This window comes from Anomaloglossus baeobatrachus, chromosome 3 (genome assembly GCF_048569485.1).
Source record: "Anomaloglossus baeobatrachus isolate aAnoBae1 chromosome 3, aAnoBae1.hap1, whole genome shotgun sequence".
In the NCBI taxonomy this organism is placed as follows: domain Eukaryota; kingdom Metazoa; phylum Chordata; class Amphibia; order Anura; family Aromobatidae; genus Anomaloglossus; species Anomaloglossus baeobatrachus.
Genome location: NC_134355.1, coordinates 596,128,826 through 596,152,237, shown reverse-complemented (window position 1 = coordinate 596,152,237; position 23,412 = coordinate 596,128,826). Strand labels below are relative to the sequence as shown.

General features: G+C 44.5%; 1 protein-coding gene across 3 annotated transcripts in view; it reads left to right on the top strand.

Annotated features, from left to right (window-relative positions):
- Nucleotides 1–23,412, top strand: part of PPP2R3A (protein phosphatase 2 regulatory subunit B''alpha) — a 312,931-nt gene that overhangs the window by 274,613 nt on the left and 14,906 nt on the right. For all 3 annotated transcript variants that reach the window (XM_075341038.1, XM_075341037.1, XM_075341039.1), the window contains 6 exons: nucleotides 8,461–8,727; nucleotides 9,547–9,650; nucleotides 11,352–11,454; nucleotides 17,429–17,503; nucleotides 20,071–20,157; nucleotides 22,816–22,972. In XM_075341038.1, the coding sequence (XP_075197153.1) occupies nucleotides 8,461–8,727; nucleotides 9,547–9,650; nucleotides 11,352–11,454; nucleotides 17,429–17,503; nucleotides 20,071–20,157; nucleotides 22,816–22,972 (793 nt within the window). The remainder of the gene's footprint in view (nucleotides 1–8,460; nucleotides 8,728–9,546; nucleotides 9,651–11,351; nucleotides 11,455–17,428; nucleotides 17,504–20,070; nucleotides 20,158–22,815; nucleotides 22,973–23,412) is intronic.

Sequence of the window (23,412 nt, the reverse complement as noted above, 5' to 3'; positions counted from 1 at the left end):
AGGTCTGCTCCCCTCTAAGTTTGCGCAGGATGGTGAAGATAAGAAAACCATGGACCTCTGCGGATTTATATCTGATCACGTGTCTATATTACATGTCAGAAATTGAGGTCTAGATCAAATACAGTTGAAATAGGGGTGTAAGGGAACCCTTGTAGGGAGCATTCCTTGCTCTCATTTTTTGGTTGTCCACTGAGGTGTGGTTTTCATACAGCACTGCCTTCGTTTTGATGAGGTATTTGCTTTCTGGTAGAGGTCTATCTATATTTCAGGAAGACATGCTTTATATTACAACATTATGAGCGCCCTTTAACCCCACAGCCCTGACCCACAAATGAATGTCTAACCTCTCACAGGTCAGGTTATGTTTGTAGGCTAGGTAACATGAATTATTAGATCTATTTTCTCCTCATCGTAGATCTTTGTAGTATATTACGAGTAAATAGAAGAAAAAGTAATAAAAAATTGCGAGTTCTCAATGGCTAGATGACCACAGCAGTGGTGCAAAAAAATCCGTCTCATACACTTCATGACTTTTCGGGATGTGTTGTTAAGGTGTTTGAAAACCATGGCACTCACCTATCCACATAGTGTTATCATGTAATGAGGACTAAAAAAAAGTGTAAAATCTGACAATGGTAATGGTTTTTCTGATATAAGCAGTTATACAAACTTGTCTTTGAAGTGATTCTATAAAAAAAAATTAATGGTTAAATCTTAGTAAATAATTTATTAAACACTCTGGTCCAAAGTGAGGCTGTGTGCGCACGTTGCATTTTTTCATTTGTTTACGCAGCGTAAACGCATGCGTTCTATGTCCCCAGCAAAGTCTATGACAAGCAAATTCCATGCGCATGTTGCGTTTTGAAACGCAGCGTTTTCGATGCCAAATTTTTGACAAAATCGATGCGTTTAAAAAAGCAGCATGTCACTTCTTTTGTGCATTTTGGTTGCATTTTCCACCCATTGAAATCGATGTCGATCTCTCTCTCTCTCTCTCTCTCTCTCTCTCGCTCTCTCTGTCGGTCAGTCGGTCTCTTTCTCTTTTTTTCATACTCACCGATCACTAGAGGCGCGCTGCACGGCTGTCACACTGCTCTGGCGGCTTCTCCTGCTGTTGAAAATGCCGGCCGCTCATTATTCCATCTTGTATTCACTGCTTTCCCCGCCCACCGGCACCTATGATTGGTTGCATTCAGACAAGCCCCCACGCTGAGTGACAGCTGTCTCACTGCACCCAATCACAGCTACTGGTGGGCGTGTCTATATCGTGCAGAAAATAAATAATTTTAAAAAATCGGCGTGCGGTCCCCCCCAATTTTGATACCAGCTAAGGTAAAGCCACACGGCTGAAGACTGGAATTCTCAGGATGGGGAGCCCAACGTTATGGGGAGCCCCCCAGCCTAAAAATATCAGCTAGCAGCCGCGCGGAATTGCTGCATCCATTAGATGTGACAGTCCCGGGACTCTACCTGGCTCATCCCGAATTGTCCTGGTGCGGTGGCAATCTGGGTAATAGGTCCTAGGTTAATCATGGCAGGCGTCTATGAAACACCCCCTATGATTAATCTGTAAGTTAAAGAAAATAAACACATACACCCAAAAAATCCTTTATTTGGAATAAAAGACAAAAAAAAAAATCACCTTCTTTCATCACTTTATTAAAATCCCCAAACACTCATCCAGGTCTGACGTAATCCACACAAGGTCCCACGACGCATCCAGCTCTGCTACATCGCAAACTGACAGGAGCGGCCGGAGAGCACGACCGCTCTCTGTCAGCTCCACGGAGCAGCTGAAATGAGTCGCACTGTCAGCGGTGACGTCACTCAGATTACTCGCGGCCACCGATGAATCCTCCAACTGTCTCAGGTAGAGGACTACAGCTGTGGCCACGGGTAACCTGAGTGACGGCACCACTGATCATGCGGCTCACTTAAGTCACTCGGGATTTGCGGTCACCGGTGAGTCCTTCACCGGTGACCGCAAATCAGGCCGCAGCACACAGACAGAACCGTGCGATGACAATGAAGTTGGGTGAAGTTCATCAGAGTTCATTCCGATCGCACAGCTCTGTCTCGCAGCTAGCCATGCTCTATGGGGATGTAACAGAGCCGAGTGGGACCGTGCTGTCAAAAATGCTTCCAAAATGCTGCGTTTTACTTGTTACACCAGAACGCAACGTGTGCACATACCCTAAAAGTGTTGATCAGAGCTTTATGTATGGCAGACAGATGGTAGCTGCCCTCTGACCACAATTTTAGCCATGCTGCATAGTCACATTGTATATGCAGTAGGATCTGTGGATATCCAGGTACAGAGGAGGAGGATAGGCGCAATTCAGTATAACTTGTATTTTATTCATTGAAATACCTGGTGTTTGTATGTAGCTGAGTCCAGTGGGCGATCTTTACTATTTATTAAGCTTATATAGGGCCATTATATTCCGCAGTGTTTTATAGACATTATTATTGCTGTCCCCATGGGGACTCACAATCTAAATCCCTATCATTATGTCTTTGAGGTGTGGAAGTAAACAGGAGAACCTGGAGGAAACCCACACAAACACAGGGAGAACATATAAACTCTTTGATGTTGTCCTTGTCGGGATTTGATCCCAGGATTCCAGTGTTGCCAGACTGTAATGCTAACCACTGAGCCCCTGTGTTGCCTACTCAGTGCTGGACAGTATTTCTGCACAGTCATACAGTGAAGACTGAATCACTGAATAGGGCTACCCACAAGATTCACATGTATTCAAACACTAGGCATTTCAATGAATAAAACGCAAGTTTTACTGAAACTTTACCCTCCATTATGTCTAACAATCTTATCAGCTCTTCCTTCTCTATTGCATTTTGTTTACAGATCATTACCATTTTCAGCATGATGGGATCCCTTTAAAGCTGGGTTCACACTAAACGACAGCGACAACGACGTCGCTGTTACGTCACCATTTTCTGTGACGTAGCAGCGACCTTGTAAGTCGCTGTTATGATCGCTGCTTAGCTGTCAAACAGCAGCCGAAGCAGCGATCATAACGACACATGTCGCTGTGCTGCAACATGTGCAGAGAGCAGGGAGCCGCGCACACTGAGCGCTGGCTCCTTGCTCTCCTAGCTACAGTACACATCGGGTTAATTAACCCGATGTGTACTGCAGCTACATGTAACAGTGCAGAGAGCAGGGAGCCGTGCACACTGCTTAGCGCTGGCTCCTTGCTCTCCTAGCTACAGTACACATCGGGTTAATTAACCCGATGTGTACTGCAGCAACATGTCACAGTGCAGAGAGCAGGGAGCCGCGCACACTGCTTAGCGCTGGCTCCCTGCTCTCCTAGCTACAGCACACATCGGGTTAATTACACGATGTGTACTGCAGCTACATGTGCAGGGAGCAGGAGACGGCACTGGCAGCGAGAGCGGCGGAGGCTGGTAACGAAGGTAAATATCGGGTAACCACCTTGGTTACCCAATGTTTACCTTGGTTACAGCTTACCGCAGCTGCCAGATGCCGGCTCCGGCTCCCTGCTCGCTTCATTTCGTCGCTCTCTCGCTGTCACACACAGCGATCTGTGCGTCACAGCGGGAGAGCGATGACCAAAAAATGAAGCTGGACATTCAGCAACGAGCGGCGACCTCACAGCAGGGGCCAGCTCATTGCTGGATGTCACACACCGCGACAGCGACGGGACGTCGCTGCAACGTCACCGAAAATGGTGACGTAGCAGCGACGTCGTTGTCGCTGTGTGTGACACCACCTTAAGGCTATTTCCTCGTTCACATAATTAAGCAAATTTGTGAATAGTAGCATAGTAATTAACAATGTTATGGGTCTCCTGCAGATCTCTATATCACTAAGGTAAACTACAAGCAAGGCACATTTAACACCCACACCACAACAACCTCCAAGAGCAGTGACCGGAGCCAGTTCTGATCACTGCTGATAAAGGCCCTCTGTCAGCAGAGAATGACTGTTCAAACCATGTACAAACTCTTGGTGCAGCATGGTGGGGCTAATCATTTAAATATACCTTCCCACCACCTTGTTTTAACTCTTTCTCTTCCCTTCTGTGGCTCTATGAAGCCAGAGCTGTAAAAGGAGAGGTGGAGATGGATGGAAAAAAAGTAGGTGTGAAGGTGTATTTATATAATTCACCCTGCCATGATTCACTGAGCTGCAGTAGTTGGTTTGAACAGTCATTCTGTGCTGAAAGTCCATTTAAACTAATTTCGATGTCACTGGCAATCACGGACCACAGCATTTAAATGGTCCCTTTGCACAGAAAGACGGCTCAGGGTCTTGGTGCATCATGGCTGGGTCACACATTTAAGTGCAGCTTCCTACCTGCTTGTTTTACATTGATCTCGGCCCTTGTCTGGCTGTATGCATAACTCTTAATGGAATGTCTCCAAAGTTTTTAGTTTTCAATTTCTCATCTGTATTGCAGAGACATTAGCTCTATTATACTTTACAAGCTATGTATTATTACAAACACCTATTGCAGGTCTCCTCGCATGCCTCACACTGACTGCTGTGAGTTGAAAGCTGGAGATGTTGGTAATGATGCCCAGCTCTGCTCTACTGTACACAGTAGGTGTGGAGATCAGGGTTGTCTAGCATTAAATTTCTTCTGAGGAAATGTTTTTTTGTTTTTTTTTTTTAACCTGCAATGACGCCTCTTGCTTATGATTGGTCAGTAATAATGCAAGGGAAAGGTTACATGTTCCCAGTTAAGAATCTGTGGTAGTTCAGTTGGGCTCATCATATATTATAACCTATACTTAACAAGACAATTTTACTTTTCTCTGCTGCGACTATATGACCAGTTCAACAAGCTTATACTGGTGAGAAGTCCTTTTTAATCTCTAGGTGCTAAATGCATACATAGCAAAACATATATGCCAAAAGTAAGGCCCGCAGGTTCTAGTGGAGTAATAGCAGTGCACACTAATGAGTATCATCAGAAATACAATGTTAGTAAAGTTAGATTGTTTAGCACAAAGAAACCATGTAATTTTTTTAAAACCCTGAAAAAAAACAAACAAACTGGCTCACCATAAGTGCCCAGAATTACCCCCTATTCCCTATTGACCAAAGGTCCATGGCCACCGTAAGAAAACATATAAGTACCAAAATTCTTCATATTAATGTTGCACTTTCTTCATGTGTAGGCCACAGATGTATATGTATTCACTTCCCTTAATACTCAGTAACACTATCGTGCTAATATTGCAAATTGTTCCCCTGGATAGGATACCTTTCCTCAGATAATCATGCACGCCATATTCTCTGAAATTCCCGGGACTCCCTACGCAGTTCTGTTACACATCGTGTACAATGTCTGGTGTCAGATTCCGCAGAAGTAGAGAAGTGTTGCAGGCGAAAGGATTCTGCATTACCAGCATGTAAAGGGAAGGTCGCCTAACCTGACAGCAGCATAACGTAGGGGAAGAGATCCTGATTCCAGTGATGTCACTTAGTGTAGTATTGATCAAAACACTATTTTATCAGCAGGAGATTATCACTAGAGGATTAGTAAACCTGTTGCCATGTAGTCATGAGCTCTGTATAACCCCACTCCCACCACTGATTCACAACTTTTACTGTACACTGCATAGGCAGATAACTGTGATTCACAGTTATCTGCCTATGCAGTGTACAGTCAGTAGTGTGGGGTTGGGGTTAAACAGAGCTCAGCACTGAGAGAACTGGTAGATCTGCAGAAGATAAATCAGTGATTTTATTAAAACTGCAGCAAACAGCCAGTGATACATTGCTGGAATCAGCATCTCTGCCCCTTCGCCATGCTGCTCTGAAATGAGATAGCAAAACCCTGGTGACCAAGTCCCCTAAAGGAATATGGTTTACAAACCTCTGACATGTCATTAGGAGCTGTTACAAGTTTTGAGTGATGGGGGGGGTTGTGTGTTGAGACTTGAGTGATTCTGAAAATGAAGGGGCAGAAGTGCTCAGTGTGCTACTTTGTTCAGGTTCTGCTTGGCTAATTCTTGGAAATATGGGCAGAGTGGTGAGCAGATCCACTAAGGCCTGATTCACACCATCTTTTGTGTTCTGTACTTGACGTATCCATGTGTGCTGTGTAAAAAAAAAAAGTGTATTTGAAAGTAATAGTTTGTAGGAATAGAATAAGAGAACAGATCAGTAGTATGCCTTTAACATACATTTATGCACATGTCCATCTTGATCATAAGATGGGAAAAAAAAACCGCTGCTGTGCTTTATCCTAAAAAAAATTGCATTTGATTTTTATATCATGACAGTCTATGGAAGACTGATGCAGGCACATTGTCATTTGTTTTCACCTCTTATGAATGGTTTTATTTTTCATGTGGTTTAAAAGAAGAAAATAATTTTTTTAGTTAAAAAAAAATTGGATGAAATGCATATGTAAAAAATAAATAAAATTTGTGCCCAATAATAAAAGGATGGGCGCCCAAGTAGGATTCCACTCCAGATGCAATATAAACTAAGAACTCTGCACTCTCAGATACATACAAGAATTAAAGGGAAGCTGTCAGCAGGTTTTTGCTATGGAAACTGAAAACAGCATGCTGCAGGGGTTAACACAGAAAATTCAGGGATACCTGGATTGTCACAGTTCGATCAGTTGGTTGTTTGTTTGGCATGTTTCTTAAAGCAGCAGGACCTTGGCATTGCTCAGGCATGTTGTCCATCACACTCCCTCCCGTAATTGCCACATCACTGTCAATGTACAATCTCTATAGAGAGCCTGAGGTGGATGGGGCAGTTCTCTGGACTCTGCTACATGGCTAAAGCTAAAAATTCTGATTATGTCAAAACGGCTGCACCCAGTAATCTAAGTCATACATTGTTAGACTCAGAATCTCCTTGCTGACATCATACTGCTCTCAGATGAGGTAGCAAATACCTCCTGACAGATTCCCTTTTAAGTAGATTTTTTTTCATAGAAGCGATCAATTGCATATACAAGTTTGATATTTCGGCCTGCTATTAGGCCCTCATCAGAACAGGTTACAGGCTTATAGAAGGATATAGATAAAGAAAAATAAAAAAGGATAGCGGCAATAAATCTTAAAACATATGCGTTTTAGTGTTATCCTTGTAGCACTATGGTGCATATCTCCTAATCACTGTTGCCGCGACCTCCCTTCTTTTTTTTTTTTTTTTTAACCCATTTCCTTCTGTCAACCTACAATCTGTGCTGATGAAGGACTAACAGCAGGCCGAAGCGTCAGTCTTGTGTACACAGTTGATTGCTTCTATGAAATAAAATCCCCTTAATCCTTGCATGTATCTTGGAGCACCGAGTTCTTCATTTATATTACACCTTTTGTAAATGGAGGCTTCTATAATCCGCTCTCATCACCAGGAAAATGCGCTTCCAGCCAGACATCCATACAATCCAAGTGCCAGGTCCGCCACCATATACGATGCCTATGTGATGCCGTCCTTGTTTGCCCTCATTTATGTGTGGTCATGAAGGGCACAGGCTGCTTTATATAAAATCTGCAGTAATTATTCTTTATAGTGAGGAAATTAGAAATACTTCTACTAAAGTGTGTAGCCGGCTAGATTGTGTATAAGGCTACATGCGCACGCTGCTTTTTTTGGTGCGTTTTATGCTGCGTTTTTGGCTGCAGTTTTGTTGTCAGAACTTTCTACCATTTGACTTCCCAGCAAAGTCTGAGAAGTCAGATTTTCTATGCGCACATTGTAGTTTATTTGTCAGCGTTTTATTTGTCAAAAGTTCGTGACGAAAAAAATTCAGCATGTTCATTCTTCCTGCGTTTTTGTCAACATTTGTCACAAAAACGCATGGTGTGAAAAACGCACCAAAAACGCACCTACAATTACAAGCATTTTTTGTGACATTTCCAGGCTTTCTCTGACAAGGTGCACTATTGGCTGCAGTTTGTGAACACAAAAAGATGCAGCGTGCGCATGTAGCCTAAGGAGTTTAAGTGACATAAATGACAGACATTGCCCATGTAAGACTCCGGGCACATCGCTGACTCCACAATAAATGGACTGGGCTCTTTTTTAACTTTAACACAAGACAATCAAAGTAAAGTGTATTGGGACCTTGTTATGGCACTGTTGAGGACAATGCATAAGCCCCTTTATTTTTTGGTACAACCATCCTAATATATTTCTTCCACTTTAGAATAAATCATTACCCTCTCTTGTACCCTAGAGCACCAATAAACGAGCACAACAGTAGACCACCGACATCACCCCCTCCACACTTTTATATCACCGAGTAGTTTTAATATTAACATTTTTTTTTCCTATTTTCTGTTGTCCAAACCTGGGTGCATCTTATAGTCTGGGAAAAAAAGGTATATACAGTCGAAATACAGTATGTAGTGCTCAATTAGGTTGGGCTCCACCGCCGGCATACATAATAATGGTTGGGATGTATGTGATCTAATCTAATGAGTATTATCTTCTTCCAGATTCAGAATAAACAAGAGAAGAAGCCGGGAACCCCTCCTCCTGTCCCCGTCGTTGCTCCTGTAATTCCTCGCCCAGCCTCGCCACCTCCTGCCAATAAGGTCACCGTTGCCCCTTCCCTGTCCATAAACATTCCACGATTTTACTTCCCAAAGGGGCTGCCCAACCCTTGCACCAACAATGACGACTCCATCTCCAAGATCGAAGCGGCGTTCTCTAGTATGGAGGACGAGAAGGCCGATATCTACGAGATGGGGAAGATCGCCAAGGTAACTTTACAATTCATGGGAAGTTTTAAGGCGATGTTTATAAAGGAATTTGTCAAAATGTAGAATATGGATGTCGTAATGTATAGACGCAACATGTACTGGAAAGCTGTAGAACAGTGATTCAAGGCTTTGTACACCTGCAAAACAATATGCGTCTCTCATGATCCTTACCATTGCTGCTCTGGACACCAATTCCCATGTTTCCAATTAATCAAAAATTTAAAAAAATGAAGCAATTTAGAAAATATTGTAAATCGAAATTGAGTTTTACTTGTGTGCCTCTATGGTACAACATATCCTATATAGTTTTATCCTTCAGTCCGGCTCCCGCAAAGCTGCACCTCTGCCACAATGGTGCATGCATCTAACAAACAAGTAGAGATTGCCCAAAACAGAGAACCCCTTTTAACACTAGAAGTCCTAGAGAGGGGTCATTTAACATTTCTACCTATGGAACCCAGAGATGGGTCGAATGACCTTAAGGATTTTAGCTAACATCCTTTAATCACCGTCTTTTGTTCTGTAATTAAGGCCATTACTGTCGCACCACAGGAGGTTGTTGTTTTTCCATTGAGTTTAGCCACTTAGTTTCTAGTTAGTTCTATTCAGTTTATTGTATTTGGTCATTTGACCCTCTTTCGGGACTTCAGGGTGGAGCTCGAAATTTCTGGTACTTCTAGTTTTAAAGAACGTCTGCTTACTGTACCCAATACATAGGGATAATATAAGGTTTTGAGGTAGATGAGTTTACATTAGTCGCTATTACAAGATGACGTATTTTACCTACTGTGTGAGTATACATTATCCCTTTCTCTTTAGGTGTGCGGCTGTCCGTTGTACTGGAAGGCTGCCCTGTTTAATGCAGCTGGTGGAGAGAGGACAGGGGTTGTGTCCGTGCATTCGTTCATTGCAATGTGGAGAAAGTAAGTAATTTAACTCTTTAAAGTCAATGTATTTTTTTTTATCAATGTAGGAGACCAAAAAAAATAGGGAATTTTACTGCAAGCGCTTCCAATCCAGGGAGGATGTGGGGAGCAGTACAATAGATGTATAAAGAGACGAGCCATTTGGATGTACAATAGGGGATATATAATATAAGGTGCATTAATAAAATGGTTTACTTCTAGTATCCACCACTAGAGGGAGCTGTTGGAGGGTTATCTAGGCAAAATAAAGTCATACTCTCCTACCCTCATCCACATGGATCCAACGCAGGTTGCTCCATTGTCTGCGCAGAGACGGGAAGCAGTGATGTCTTGTATCAGATGTTTTATGGTGACATGCTGCCCAAAGTCACTTAACCGCTGCAACCAATAACAAGCCGCAGGGGGTCGGTTTAACGGTGACATCACTCATTCCTATCTCTGTGCAGACCACTGAGCAGCCTGTGCTGGATCCAGGAGGGTGCTAGTAGGTGAGAATGACTGACTTTGTTCTCCTTTACTTATTCTGTCCCCTGGTCAAAATTTTCTTTTAAGAAATTACTGTATGCTGTGCATTATCAGTTCCCTTTATGACTGTGTGCAATAAGCTCCTTAGCCCCCTCTAGTGGTGGCAGCAGACTTGTAGAGCATCTGTGACTTGTGACCCTTTTATCACCCAGAATAATGGCAGAAAACAAAAACATCAAGGTGTGTGCATTAGGGGAGAGACCGGCTCATCTACGTAACCATGACCCCTGCGTTCTATTGAGATTTTTGGGGAGGCCACTTAGCTCTCAAACATAAGCAATATAAATGTAGTTCCCCAGCACACCAATTAACATGATCCTGCAATCTTTAATTCAAGCCTTTATTCATGGGAGGAGGTCGCTATTGCAATGACGGATCATGCAATTCATATTCGTTGCTTTATACAACCTGGGAGTTGCATGCTCTTCCTTTCTTTCTCCATGTGTTGTGCAGTCTGTGGTCATTGCGCCAATTTTTATTTGTATTTCGGTATCCATGGTGGGGCCCGGTGCTAGTGTGCCTGTATTAACCCCCCTGTTCCATACATACTGAGTTTATCTCCCATTAATGGGGTCCCCCAGTCCAGTGGTGCCCTGGCCGCAGTAACAGGTGGTCTCACATCCACACTTGCTGTATACATAGCTCCATAGCAGTGAGTGGAGAGGGCCATGCATGCACGGCTACCCCTCCTGTCACTGCGGTCGCGGCACTAGTGGGAACAATGGATTAGCGGCCCCCAATCTGGAGATGTCATCAATGTCTGTTGTGAGATAACCCCATTAGGGGACAACGTAGGCCATCTGAAAGTTTTGTTATTTTGACAAATTTGACTCCTCACCAGTAAGCTCCTAATTCACAGATCAGTATGGTTCTCCTTCCTCCTGCACTACTTCTGGCCATCTTCTTGCATGTGTTATAATACTGAGCCCCTCGCTGCAGGCGCACACGATTCGGGAAGCCAAATATAGCACCACAGGTGAGGGAACCGCACACCAGCAATGTCAGCAGCAGTGTCACTCATTGTGGCCTTCACACCCTTTGGTGACTGATAATGATTTTCACACCCGATGTGCTATGCAATGACCAAGGATTAACAATTCCATATACATGAGTGTAATACAATGAATCTATGTCACTGCGACCGCCGTCTAATGCAGAGTTTATCTCCTACAGATTATTACAGAACTGTCATGATGACAATTCCAAATTTATGAACCTTTTAGCAAAACCCGGCTGCAGCTACTTAGAGCAGGAAGATTTCATCCCCCTCCTACAGGTGAGAACTCCCCCATGGAGGTCACTAGGTGTTGTCATCACACAATTTGGAGAAGTAAGCAGTCATAGAAGCGCACACTCAAGGGTCTTTAAAGAAAACCCATAACTTGCCATAAATATGTATTTTCTTAAAATGCCACCGCTCTCCTGAATCCAGTGTTAATTTTTGTTATTTAGATGTGGCCCTTCTTCTGTGTCGCTCGTGGATAAGGGGTACTCTGATCCGGGCCATGAGGTCACTTCTGTGGGTATCACGGTGGCGTGACCCGGTCTGTGATACCAGGCTCCACAGTAAAAAGGGGTTAGGTGAGGGAGATTGTCCGTGACGCCACCCACGGTTGTGGTGAGGTTGTGACACCACCGCTGCTCTGGACGGGGATCCCGGGAGCGATGACAGGGAGCAGCGTAGTTGTTATGTCCCCTCCGTGGGTAGGGGGGTTGGTGGTCCCGGGGCCCGTGGAGGGTTTTGGAGCTGGCAGGCGGGTTACGGGGCCTGGAGAGGTGCAGGGTCGCGGGGGCAGCGCTGTGCCGCACGGCACGGTGGTACTCACTCAGCCAGTAATGATGACACAGTTCTCGGTAAAACACACGGCTGGATGGACGGGTCCCACAGGCGGCTGCGGTGTTTTTCCCCTGACCCCAGGTTGGTAATGTAAGTCCTCTCTTTCACCACCGAGCACGCTCCTCCTGCAATCCGGTTTCCAGCTGGCTCCCTGATTCAGTACCGGTGGGCCACCGCCCAGCCCCGGCTACCTACGGTTCCACCAACTGTCTTCCCGGCTCTCGCAGACGGCCACTACCGTCTGCCTCACTCTCTGCACGGGGGCCTTAGGCTCCAACCTAGGCCCCTGTCTGCTTCTGTCTCCCTGCAGACCTTCTCTCTCCTCCTCTCCCTGGACTTGACTAGGCTCGTTTCCTGCCTCAGGCCAGCTAAACTCCTGGGTGGGCGTCTCCATCTCCTGACTCCGCCCACCTGGTGTGTGTGTCTGAGCCTGAGGAAGAAACCAAGTGTCACTGGGGATGTCTGCTGTGAACTGCTGGGGGGTGGGGGTGTGTGTGTGTGTGTGTGTGTTGTTACCTGTGGCCCCTGGCTTGTCCAGGGCGCCACACTTCCATATTTATATAAATTGTCCTTTTATCCAAGAGGGTGTGGTCCTTAAAGGAAACCTGTCACCAGATGTTTATAATACCTAACGGTCGGTGCAGAGCAGACTGGTCGGATGGGTGTCTCCATTCTCCGGGTCTGCACCTCTTCTTTCGGCCATCTTTGTCCTCCTTCTGAAGCTAGTGTGGATGACACGTTCTACGTCATCTACACTAGCCAACATTGAGGTCTTGCGCAGGCGCACTTTGCTCTGCCCTGGGAAGGGCAGATAAAAGTATTGTAGTGCGCCTGCGCGGGACCTCAATGTTGGCTAGTGTAAATGACGTAGAACGCGTCATGCACCCAGGCTTCAGAAGGAGGACAAAGATGGCCGAAAGAGGACGTGCGGACCCGGAGAACGGAGACACCCATCCTACTAGTCTGCTCTGCACCGACCGTTAGGTGAGTATTCTAAACATTCGTGACAGGTTCCCTTTATCTTTTTTTTTTTTTCCCTATGTGTTTCCACAGGGATTGCACCTCTTTGGAAAAGACAACTAAATTTATATACAGGAAAGAAGGGGGGCATATCTCCACAGTAGAAAGGTACAAAATGAAATTAATGCCAGATTCAGGAGATCAGTCCCATTTACACAAAGTACAAAAATGTTTATCACAAATGACAGGTCCCCTTTAAATTGCAGTGCACTGCCCTTTTAACCTTTTAAAGACCCATGACAGAAATTAATATCATGGCCAGTTGACGCTTTTGTGATCTCGCAGATGTGATCAATACACCTGCCAGATCAGAGCAGCAGTAGGGCGCTATTAGGCTGTGTGCACACGTTGCGTTTTTTACCGCGGAAACGCTGCGTTTTGAACCGCAGCGTTTCAGTGGCAAATTGCATGCGTTCAGCTTTCCCAGCAAAGTGTATGGGAAAGCTGAAAAATCAGTGCACATGCTGCGTTTCTTTCCGCAGCGTTTTGGATGCCAAAAATCGGTGCGGAAAGAAAAGCAGCATGTCACTTCTTTTGTGCGTTGTGGCTGCGTTCTCTCCCCCATTAAATCAATGATGCGGGGTCAGAACGCAGCTACACCGCATGGAGCTGCTTTTTTGTTGCGGTCCGCGGCCTTTGTCGGCACGCCAGAACGCAGGCATTTACCTGGAAGTGAGGTCAAGAGGCTTCCTGTTGACATCACTTCCTGGCAAAGCCCCCGGTGTCGCCAAAGTGCCCGCCCCGACCCCCGAGTCCCCGACCCCCCTCCCGAAAATCCAACATGGCCGCGCGCACAGTAGCGCACCGGCCGCCCTGCTCCTATGATTTCTGTCGCATGTGCAATAACACATGCGACAGAAAAATGCCCCCCAGGCCCTGCCCGGTCACCCCCTATTCCCCCCGGTGTCATACATACCTGTCCGATCGCAGCGCTGATCCCCCGCGGCCCCCTCCTCCTTCACAGCAGACGCCGGTCACATGAGCAGAGCAGCTGACAGCCAGCACAGTGTTCAGTGTGAGCTGTGCTGGCTGCTCGCACTCTGCAGCTGTGACCCGGGGAGAGTGGGTGCAGATTTTTGCACCCACTCTCCTCAAATGGAGGGTCTGCCCTCCTAGAAAAAGGGGGATACGTTCCCTGAACGTGCCCCCATATTCTAGAAGGTCCAGAGGCGACGTGGGACATCCATATGGATTTCTGCGGACCCATTTTTTTTTTATTAAATTGGAGAACAAGGGAATGATTTGGGGAGTGTTTTTTCTAATAAAAAAATTTTTGTTGTCTTTTTTTGCTTTTGTTTACTGTCAATTAGTTATGTCGGGTGTCTGATAGACGCCATGACATCACTAATTGCTGGGCTTGATGCCAGGTGACATTACACATCTGGTATCAACCCCATTTATTACCCCGTTAGCCAACGCACCAGGGCGCGGGATGAGTTGGGGCGAAGCGCCAGGATTGGCGCATCTAATGGATGCGCCACTTCTGGGGCGGCTGCGGCCTGCTATTTTTAGGCTGGGAAGAGTCCAATAACCATGGCTCTTCCCACCCTGAGAATACCAGACCCCAGCTGTCAGCTTCACCTTGGCTGGTGATCTAATTTGGGGGGACCCCACGTTATTTTTTTTTTTTATTCTTTATTTATAAATAAAAAAAAAAAAGCCTGGGGAGCCCTCCAAATTGATCACCAGCCAAGATGAAGCTGCCAGCTGTGGTTTGCAGGCTACAGCTGTCTGCTTTACCCTGACTGGCTATCAAAAATAGGGGGGACCCCACGCCATTTTTTTCATTTTTTTATTTTTTTTTTTTATTGGATAAATACTAAGCTAGGCACCCTTTAGTGCCACATGAAAGGTACTAAAGGTGCCAGCTTAGAATATGCAGGCGGGGGTGGGACGTTCTATATATTTGACATCCCTTCATCCATTGACGCTTTTTAGGCTGTGTGTCCACAATCCGGGTTTGCAGCGTTATGGGCGCTGAGTGTTTTCCCTGCGTCCATAACGCTGCGTTGTGCAGTAGAAGCACAGTGGAAGGATTTTTGGAGATCCCATGCCCACTGTGCTTCTTTTCTCCGCAGCATAAACTGACCGGTAGCGTGGCTTCCCGAGCCTCAGCATGTCAATTTATGCTGCGGAGACGAGAGTGTTCTCTGCAGGTAGAATAGAGCTAAAGTCCACAGCAGCCTAAACCCAAATCGTGGGCATGGGCAGCTGCAGGAAGGCTGGCACTGTGTACTATACGCCATGTCGCTGGATCATGGCCACATAGCCTTAGGCCCCTTTCACACGTCAGTGATTCTGGTACGTTTGTGCTTTTTTTTAAACGTACCAGAATCACTGACATACGCAGACCCATGGTAATGAATGGGTATGCTCACACGTCAGTGATTTTTCACTGCACGTGTCTCCATGCGGCGTACCCGCGTGTGCGTGTTTGCCGCACGGAGATATGTCCATTTTTTTCTGGCATCACTGATGTCCCACGGACCACGCAGTGGTGTGGTCCGTGAAACACGTGCCAGAAAAAAACGTGCTTTTAAAATAAAAATCATTTTAACTCACCCGGCGTCCAGCGATGTCCTCTGCAGCCCGTGCAGCTTGCTGCTTCAGAGCCGGCTCATTATTGTCGCGCATATTCATGATGCGCGTCACAGCCGACCCGGAAGCAGCTGCTGCGGGGGTCAGCACCAGCCGGATGCTGCACCGCGGGAGCGATCAGCACCATGGAGAGCGGGAGCGGGCGCAGGTGAGATGATTACTGAGTGCAATCACGGGCCACGGAGAACGGAGCCCGGATTGCACTTAGACAACCCATGTGTGCCGTGATTCACGGCACACGGAGGGACATGTGCGTGTTTTACACACCAGTGAAAAACGTCAGTGTTTTTCACTGACGTGTGAAACGGGCCTAAAAGTGAGAATATTGTTGCTACAGCAACATTTTGGGGGAAGTAGCTGTGGATTCAAAATGCTTAATATACTCCTGAATAAAATCCTTGAGGGGTGCAGATTCCAAAATGGGGTGACTTGTGGGGGTTTTCTGACGTATAGGTACCCAAGCTAATGTGACATGGTGCGCGAAGTTTATTTCAACTTTTCCAAAATTCAAATGGTGCTCTTTCCATTCCAAGCCCTCCCATTTATCCAAACAGAATGTGGAGAAGGAAATGACATCACAGGTTTTTTTTTCCAAAGGTCTGTGTTCAACCAACTTTATTAACACTGACAAGTCTTAAAAAACGCACCTAAAAAAACGCATGAAAAACGCATGAAAAACGCATGCGTTTTCGATGCGTTGTTTCTCAAAAAGCATTGTTTACAATTCTCCCCTCTGCCAGAGGGTGCGTTTTTTTTCCGCGCGGAAAAAAAAGCAACGTGTGCACATACCCTTAGGCTTTGTGCGCACAGTGCGTTTTTCTTATGCACATTGTGGCACAAATCTGCATGTTTCTCTTCTTGCCTGCAAAATTAATGAGATTTCTGAAGTATTGTGCTCACGTTGCTTATTTTCTACTTGCATATTTGTTGCAGAAAGTAATCTGCAGCATGTCAATTGTTGGTGCATTTTTTCCTACCTTTTTTTTTTCTAGCCACGCCATCCATTGACTTCATTAAAAAAAAGCATTCATTTTTGTGCTTTTTTTATGCATTTTTCTGCCACATGGTTCAGTTTTCATGAAGAAAATTTCTGCACCAAATCTGTAATTTGCGCACACAGCCTTACACAGAACTCCTTGTGCCGGGATTGGAATTAACCACTTCAGTGCTGTGACCAAACCTGAGCAAGGCGCTGTGCAACGCGTGGTGCTCATCAATCCTGATGGAATAATCATTGCCAGCTATTTTATGACTTGTGACTACTTTGCTCTGTTTGGCATCAGATATTTTTAATAATGACACCTTTTGCCATAATCTCTATGAGAAAAACTAAACATTGGAAAGACCAGAATGCAATAGGGTCTTGCCTGAAATGGAAATTAGATACATGATAATAAAGGTGCTTGCCTTCCATGGTTGTGAGAGTCACAGCCGCTAAAACACATGTACCGGCAGTAGCAGCCAACAACAAATAATATGGTTCAAACACGACGAGAAAAGGGTTTGACACTGCCGTGGAGAAATCAATCTTGGAAATCCTGGATAGTGATTTATTAAGTCAACGCGTTTCGAAGAAGAAACCTCCTTCATCAGGACCAAATCAAATGTGACTTGGTTCTGATGGAGGTTTTATTTCTGAAATCTGAAATGCATTGACTTAATAAATCACCAACCAGGATTTCCAAGACTGATTTCTCCATGGCAGTGTTGTCGAACCCCTTCCTCCTCGTCTTTGAACCATAATCCCTATTCCTCAATAAACTTCTTGCTTACTAGTATTCCTCTCTTTTGGTAGGACATGGTGGACACACATCCTGGATTGACCTTCCTGAAGGAAGCTCCTGAATTTCACTCCCGGTACATAACTACGGTATGTGCTCCACGTATTCAAATAGCAAAAGCTGAGATGGTGCCTAATATAGGATAATATAGGATAAGTAAAGATGCCGTCCTTGTCTTGCGTTGGGCTATAGTAATCTTGTAGTATGCATAGTATTACTCCTAAGTGAGTGGTAGGCAGCATGACATTCTTCCAAGGTCTCATAAGCAGCAGATGAATTTGTTATAGCCTCTGCAGCAGCTTAGTGCTGCCGGTGGTAAGACTACACCACCAACGGGCTGCGCAGAATGTGTGACTCTACTGTAGCTGGACTGTACTTGGCGCCACGGAGTCAATGAAACACGTCCTGTAATTGAGTGTTCATCCATGCTGCCATATTTTCCTTCTGTATTGATCCATGTAACTGCAAAATCTTAATAGTGTTGTTTTCCACTAAAACGTGTACAAATCGTTTCTCATTGTGAAGCACAAAGTGCCCTGGTAACCTGCCGTTCTTCCTTCTATTCCAAGTCCCAGCTGCCGTTTTCTTCTTCCTGGCAGCCAGGACCAGACCGCTAGATAGGATCATCATCTGCAGGCCACTTCTTGTGCTAAGCTGGGACTTGACCGTAAAAGGGTTTTTCACAATTTACTTATTGTTTAGTGCATAGGTTTTTAGAGGCGAAAAATAACAATCTCTGCTATTCCAGCACTGACTCCCTACCATTACCTCCAGTCTTTGTAGTCTGCTGCAGCAATGAATGCACCACTACAGCATAGGTGACCGCTGCAAGCGATCACTGGGCACTGATGGCAAGATAGTCAGGACGAGACCCCAGTGCCGTCAAGACAACAAAGACTGGAGGTAGTGGATGGCAGAGTGCGTTTATTTCTCACCTCAACAGGTCTATGCACTAAATATATATATAAATATAATATATATATATATATATATATATATAATATATGTATGTGTGTATATATATATGTATGTGTGTATATATATATGTATGTGTGTATATATATATGTATGTGTGTATATATATATGTATGTGTGTATATATATATGTATGTGTGTATATATATATGTATGTGTGTATATATATATGTATGTGTATATATATATATGTATGTGTATATATATATGTATGTGTATATATATATGTATGTGTATATATATATATATATATATATATACACACACACAGATATATCACAGATATATATATATATGTATACAATGTGTGCGTGTGTGTGTGTATATACATCAAACACGATGTAAAGTGAAACCGACTGAGTTGCCCTTAGCAACCAATCAGATTCCACTTTTCATTCTTCACAGACTCTTTGGAAAATGAAAGGTGGAATCTGGTTGCTAAGGGCAATGGAGTCAGTTTGACTTTACACCATGTTTGATAACCCATTTATACATACTGTCCACTTACGTTTGGCTCACCCTGTATATATATATGTATATATGTATAATAGAGTTATACACACCCCTCTAGGTCCAACGTAATCCACACGAGGTCCCAGCTGCATCCTGCTCTGCTACATCTGACAATCACAACGAGCGGCCATAGAACACGACTGCTCGCTGTGAGGGTTAAGCCGCAAGTGAAGTGAGCCATGCGGGATCAGCGGTGACTTCAGCTTTCACCGCACATCACCTGACTGAAGTCACCGCTGATCTCGCGCTCACTTCAGTCGCGGCTGAATTTGAGGGAACAGGTGGAGGACTCCAGCTATCACCGCACATCACCTGACTGGAATCCTTCACCTTTTACCGCAAATCAAGCCGCGGCTGAAATGCGCCACGCGAGATCAGCAGTGACTTCAATCAGGTGATGTGCGGTGACAGCTGGAGCCCTCCACTTGTGACCGCATATCAGGCTGCGGCTGAAATGAGCCGCGTGATCAGCGGGGACGTCACTCATGTGATTTGCGGTGTCAGTGCTAATCCCGCGGCGGCTCACTTCAGTAGAGGTCTGACATGTGGAAGACTCCTGTGTTTGTTTTTTTTAGGTCAAAAAACCCTGCTCTTTGTAGTCACCACAAAGATAAAAATGCTGCATCTTTGTGGTCAAAAAGAGATGCAGCGTGTGCACATAGCCATATAGTGGCACTCAGTAAGTTGCTCGTGGTTACCTAACCTGCAATGCCCTGCACATGAGGTAATAGACATGGCTATATCAGGAGAACTATACTACATTTCTAATTGAAAGTATTTGGTAATATTATTTTAGCACCTACTACATATTGGGATAGGAACTTGGAGATGGGAATACCCCTTTAACTATGTTCCATTTTCCCTGCCTTGCTGGAGCTAAAAAAAGAAGCAATAAAGGGGTGCAGCACTACACTTCTGCTGTGTCCATTTCTTTCTCCGGATTGGTGGGGATGTCTGAGATTGGACCATCACCAATTATAAAGTGATCGACCTCTAACAAGTCTCCTATAATGTAATTAGTCTGGTAGAGCTCTCCTAGATTCAGTGGATGCCGCCTTTCTGTGGTTACAGTCCTGGGTATTTATAGAGATTTTTGCACAGATCTCCATCCATTGTACATGGATGACATTGGTATGAGAATGTAATGATCCTCTGATCTGTCCGTCAGGTCATACAGAGAATATTCTACACCGTGAACAGGTCGTGGTCTGGCAGAATCACATCTACTGAGCTGCGCAGAAGTAACTTCCTCCAGGTAAGCGACCTCTCATGGTGCCAAACCTCGGAGGACCAAGGATAGAGCGCAGCTGCCTGCTGTCAGGAAACATTACAAGAGTTATGGAACTTCTCACTAATTTTACTAAACTTTATAGAACTCATTACTCATCACAGTTCTTTTTGTAATGACTTGTCCCCTGATGAACTGTTTACAGAATGTACCGGTATGGAGACCCTCCTTGCCCCCAACAATCAGTTGTACCATGGACCAATCCTACAGAAATTGGTCAAAACTCTTTCATCGCTGCCCCTTTAATGTTCTAAACCAAGCAACACCTTTGAAACCGTATAATATAAATATACTTCAAAAGGACGTTTGGGATGTATTGAGCTGGTTCCCTCCTGTAACTGCAGTGACCGAACGCCGACAGTGGCATTTACCTAGTGCGATGGTGTGACATAACCGTTTCGGCACCCAACACCTCCTTCCTCCATGTGTCATACAATCTGTGTGCCCTCTGTACCAATATCTGGGTGCTGTAGCTGCGCTTTAAGGGAGGTTATACCTGCAGTATATAGAACAAGCGAGCAAACAATCGAGGGTTCACATCCCCTAAGGACTCAAAAAATAAAGTGAAAATTAATTTTAAAAAAAATGTTTTTAAAAATATTGACTTATTCACTCCTTTTTTTCCTGATTCAAAAATAAAATAAACAACTTAAAAATAAATATATTTGGCAACAAAATCTGACTATAAAATTAACGTGTACGGTAAATGCTGTAAACAAAGTAAACCCTAACGTGACGAGTCGCTGCACAAACCTATATGATATAGAATTGATCAATATACACTACAGTTCAAAAGTTTAGGGTCACTTAGATATTTCCTTATTTTTGAAAGAAAAGCACATTTTTTTCAATGAAGCTAACATTAAATTAAACGGAAATACACTATACATATCACTCCATTTTGAAACGCCATGCCACACCCTGTGGACAGCGCTTGATTGGAGCCAATTTCATCCTACAGAAGGATAATGACCCAAAGCACACCTCCAAATTATGCATGAACTATTTAGGGAAGAAGCAGGCAGCTGGTATCTATCTGTAATGGAGTGGCGAGCCCAGTCACCAGATCTCAACCCTATTGAGCTCGTGTGGGAGCAGCTTGACGTATGGTATGCAAAAAGTGTCCATCAAGCCAATCCAACTTGTGGGAGGGTCTTCTGGAAGCATGGGGTGAATATCTCCAGATTACCTCCGCAACTTAACAGCTGGAATGACAAAGGTCTGCAAAGCTGGGATTACTGCAAAGGAGAATGCTGTGCCGAAAGCAAAGTGTGAAGGAGAAATCATTATTTGTAACCTCGTCAATGTCTGGACTATAATTTCTATTCATTATGCAACTCATTTGATAAATAAAAGTATCATTTTTCATAGAAAAGACAAAATTGTCTGGATGACCCCAAACGTTTGAACTGTAGTGTATGTATTCTAAAATGGTATGAATAGAAGCTACGTCTCATCAGACAAAAACACACCGACATTCATACAGCTCCATCGATGGAAAATGCCGACTTGTAAGGCTCTGAATTTTTTTAAACGAAATCTAAAAAAAAAAAATCTATTTGGGTTTGCCATAAACACACTTACTTGGAGAATCAAAAACACATGGTGGAAATATGTTGTTTTTTTCACTTTTTCATCAAACTTAGCATATTTTTCCTGGTTTTCAGTACATTGTATGGTAAATTGAGTTTAGTCCGTCAAAACTAAAAGCTCTCAAATAATGGAAAAATAAAAAAATTACCATATTTTTTGGATTATAAGACGCACTTTTTTCCTCTCAAACATTTGGGAGGAAAATGAAGGATGCGTCTAATAATCAGAATGTAGTTTACCGGGAGGTGGAGATTGGATGCTGTGCTGGCTGTGGGGTGCAGTGGGTGTCCCAGATGCTCTGTCGATGATGTGGGTTTCAAATAGTGGTGCCCGGAGTCGTCTGGTGCACAAATGGCGCTCTCTGCTCAAGATCTCATCTGCGCATGCGCCGCCTCCGACCCATTGATCTCCCAGCAGCGGACTTAAGAAAAATGGCACACGGAGGTGGCACATGCACAGATGAGATTTTGTCTGGTCATTGAGCCAAGAGCTCAATTTGCACACGTGCCGATTCCAGGCACCATTTCTTTGAAGCCCTCACCGCAGACAGAGCATCTGAGACACCCGCTGCACTGCCCTACTCCGCACAGCCACCATGGTTGCCCGCAGCCTGCACAGCCCCCACCGCAGCGCTTGCAGCATCGCCCTACTCCAGCACAGCCCCCCATTGCAGCCTGTGCAGCCCCCACCGCAGCGCCTGCAGCATCGCTCTACTCCAGTACCGCCCATCCCTACTGTGACTCCGCTCCACCACCGCTGCTGCCCTCCCCCTTCAGTAAGACACCACCGGAGTATAACCGGATTTTTTTTTTTTTTTTTTATATTTTTTATTTCTAAATTTGGGGTGTGTCTTATAATCCACTGTGTCTTATAAAATGAAAAATACAGTATAATTTTTGGAATCGCAAAAAAAAAAATTACAGTAAAAAAAAAAATAAATTAACCTGTTACAAAGGGGTTCAAATCTGCTGTGTTTCAGCCCACCAATTTCTCTTTCCTTTGGTAATAACGATCTCGTAATCTGCTGTGCAGACGCTGGCTTTACTGGAGGAAGAGGATGACATTAACCAGGTGACGGACTACTTCTCCTACGAACACTTCTACGTAATCTATTGCAAGTTTTGGGAACTGGACACTGACCATGATCTCTACATTGACCAGAAAGACCTGGCACGATATAACGACCATGGTGAGTATGTATAGAAATGTGCAGCATGTGTAACCATCGGGTGCTTGGCCAGGATACAGCTCTCACGGTGGCGATGGCAGATGAAGATGCCGGAAAGTGAGTTTAGTCTTAGATTTAAAGCACCACTCCAGCGGTATAATAAACAGAAGCACTGGAGTGGTGTTTAACCACCGAACTGTAAGTAACACATTTATGATATGAGGTTAATCCATCCTAGCAACTAGAAATCTGAACATTTTCACCCTGTCTTTAACCTCTTCACGACCGGCCGATTTTTGCACTTTCCGGGGTTTTTTTCGCCATTCTTCTTTCGAGAGACGTAATTTTTTATATTTCAGTCAATATGGTCATGTGAGGGCTCTTTTTTTGCGGAACCAGCTGTACTTTTAAATGAAACCAAGAGTTTTACCATATAGTGTACTGGAAAACGGCAAACAAAT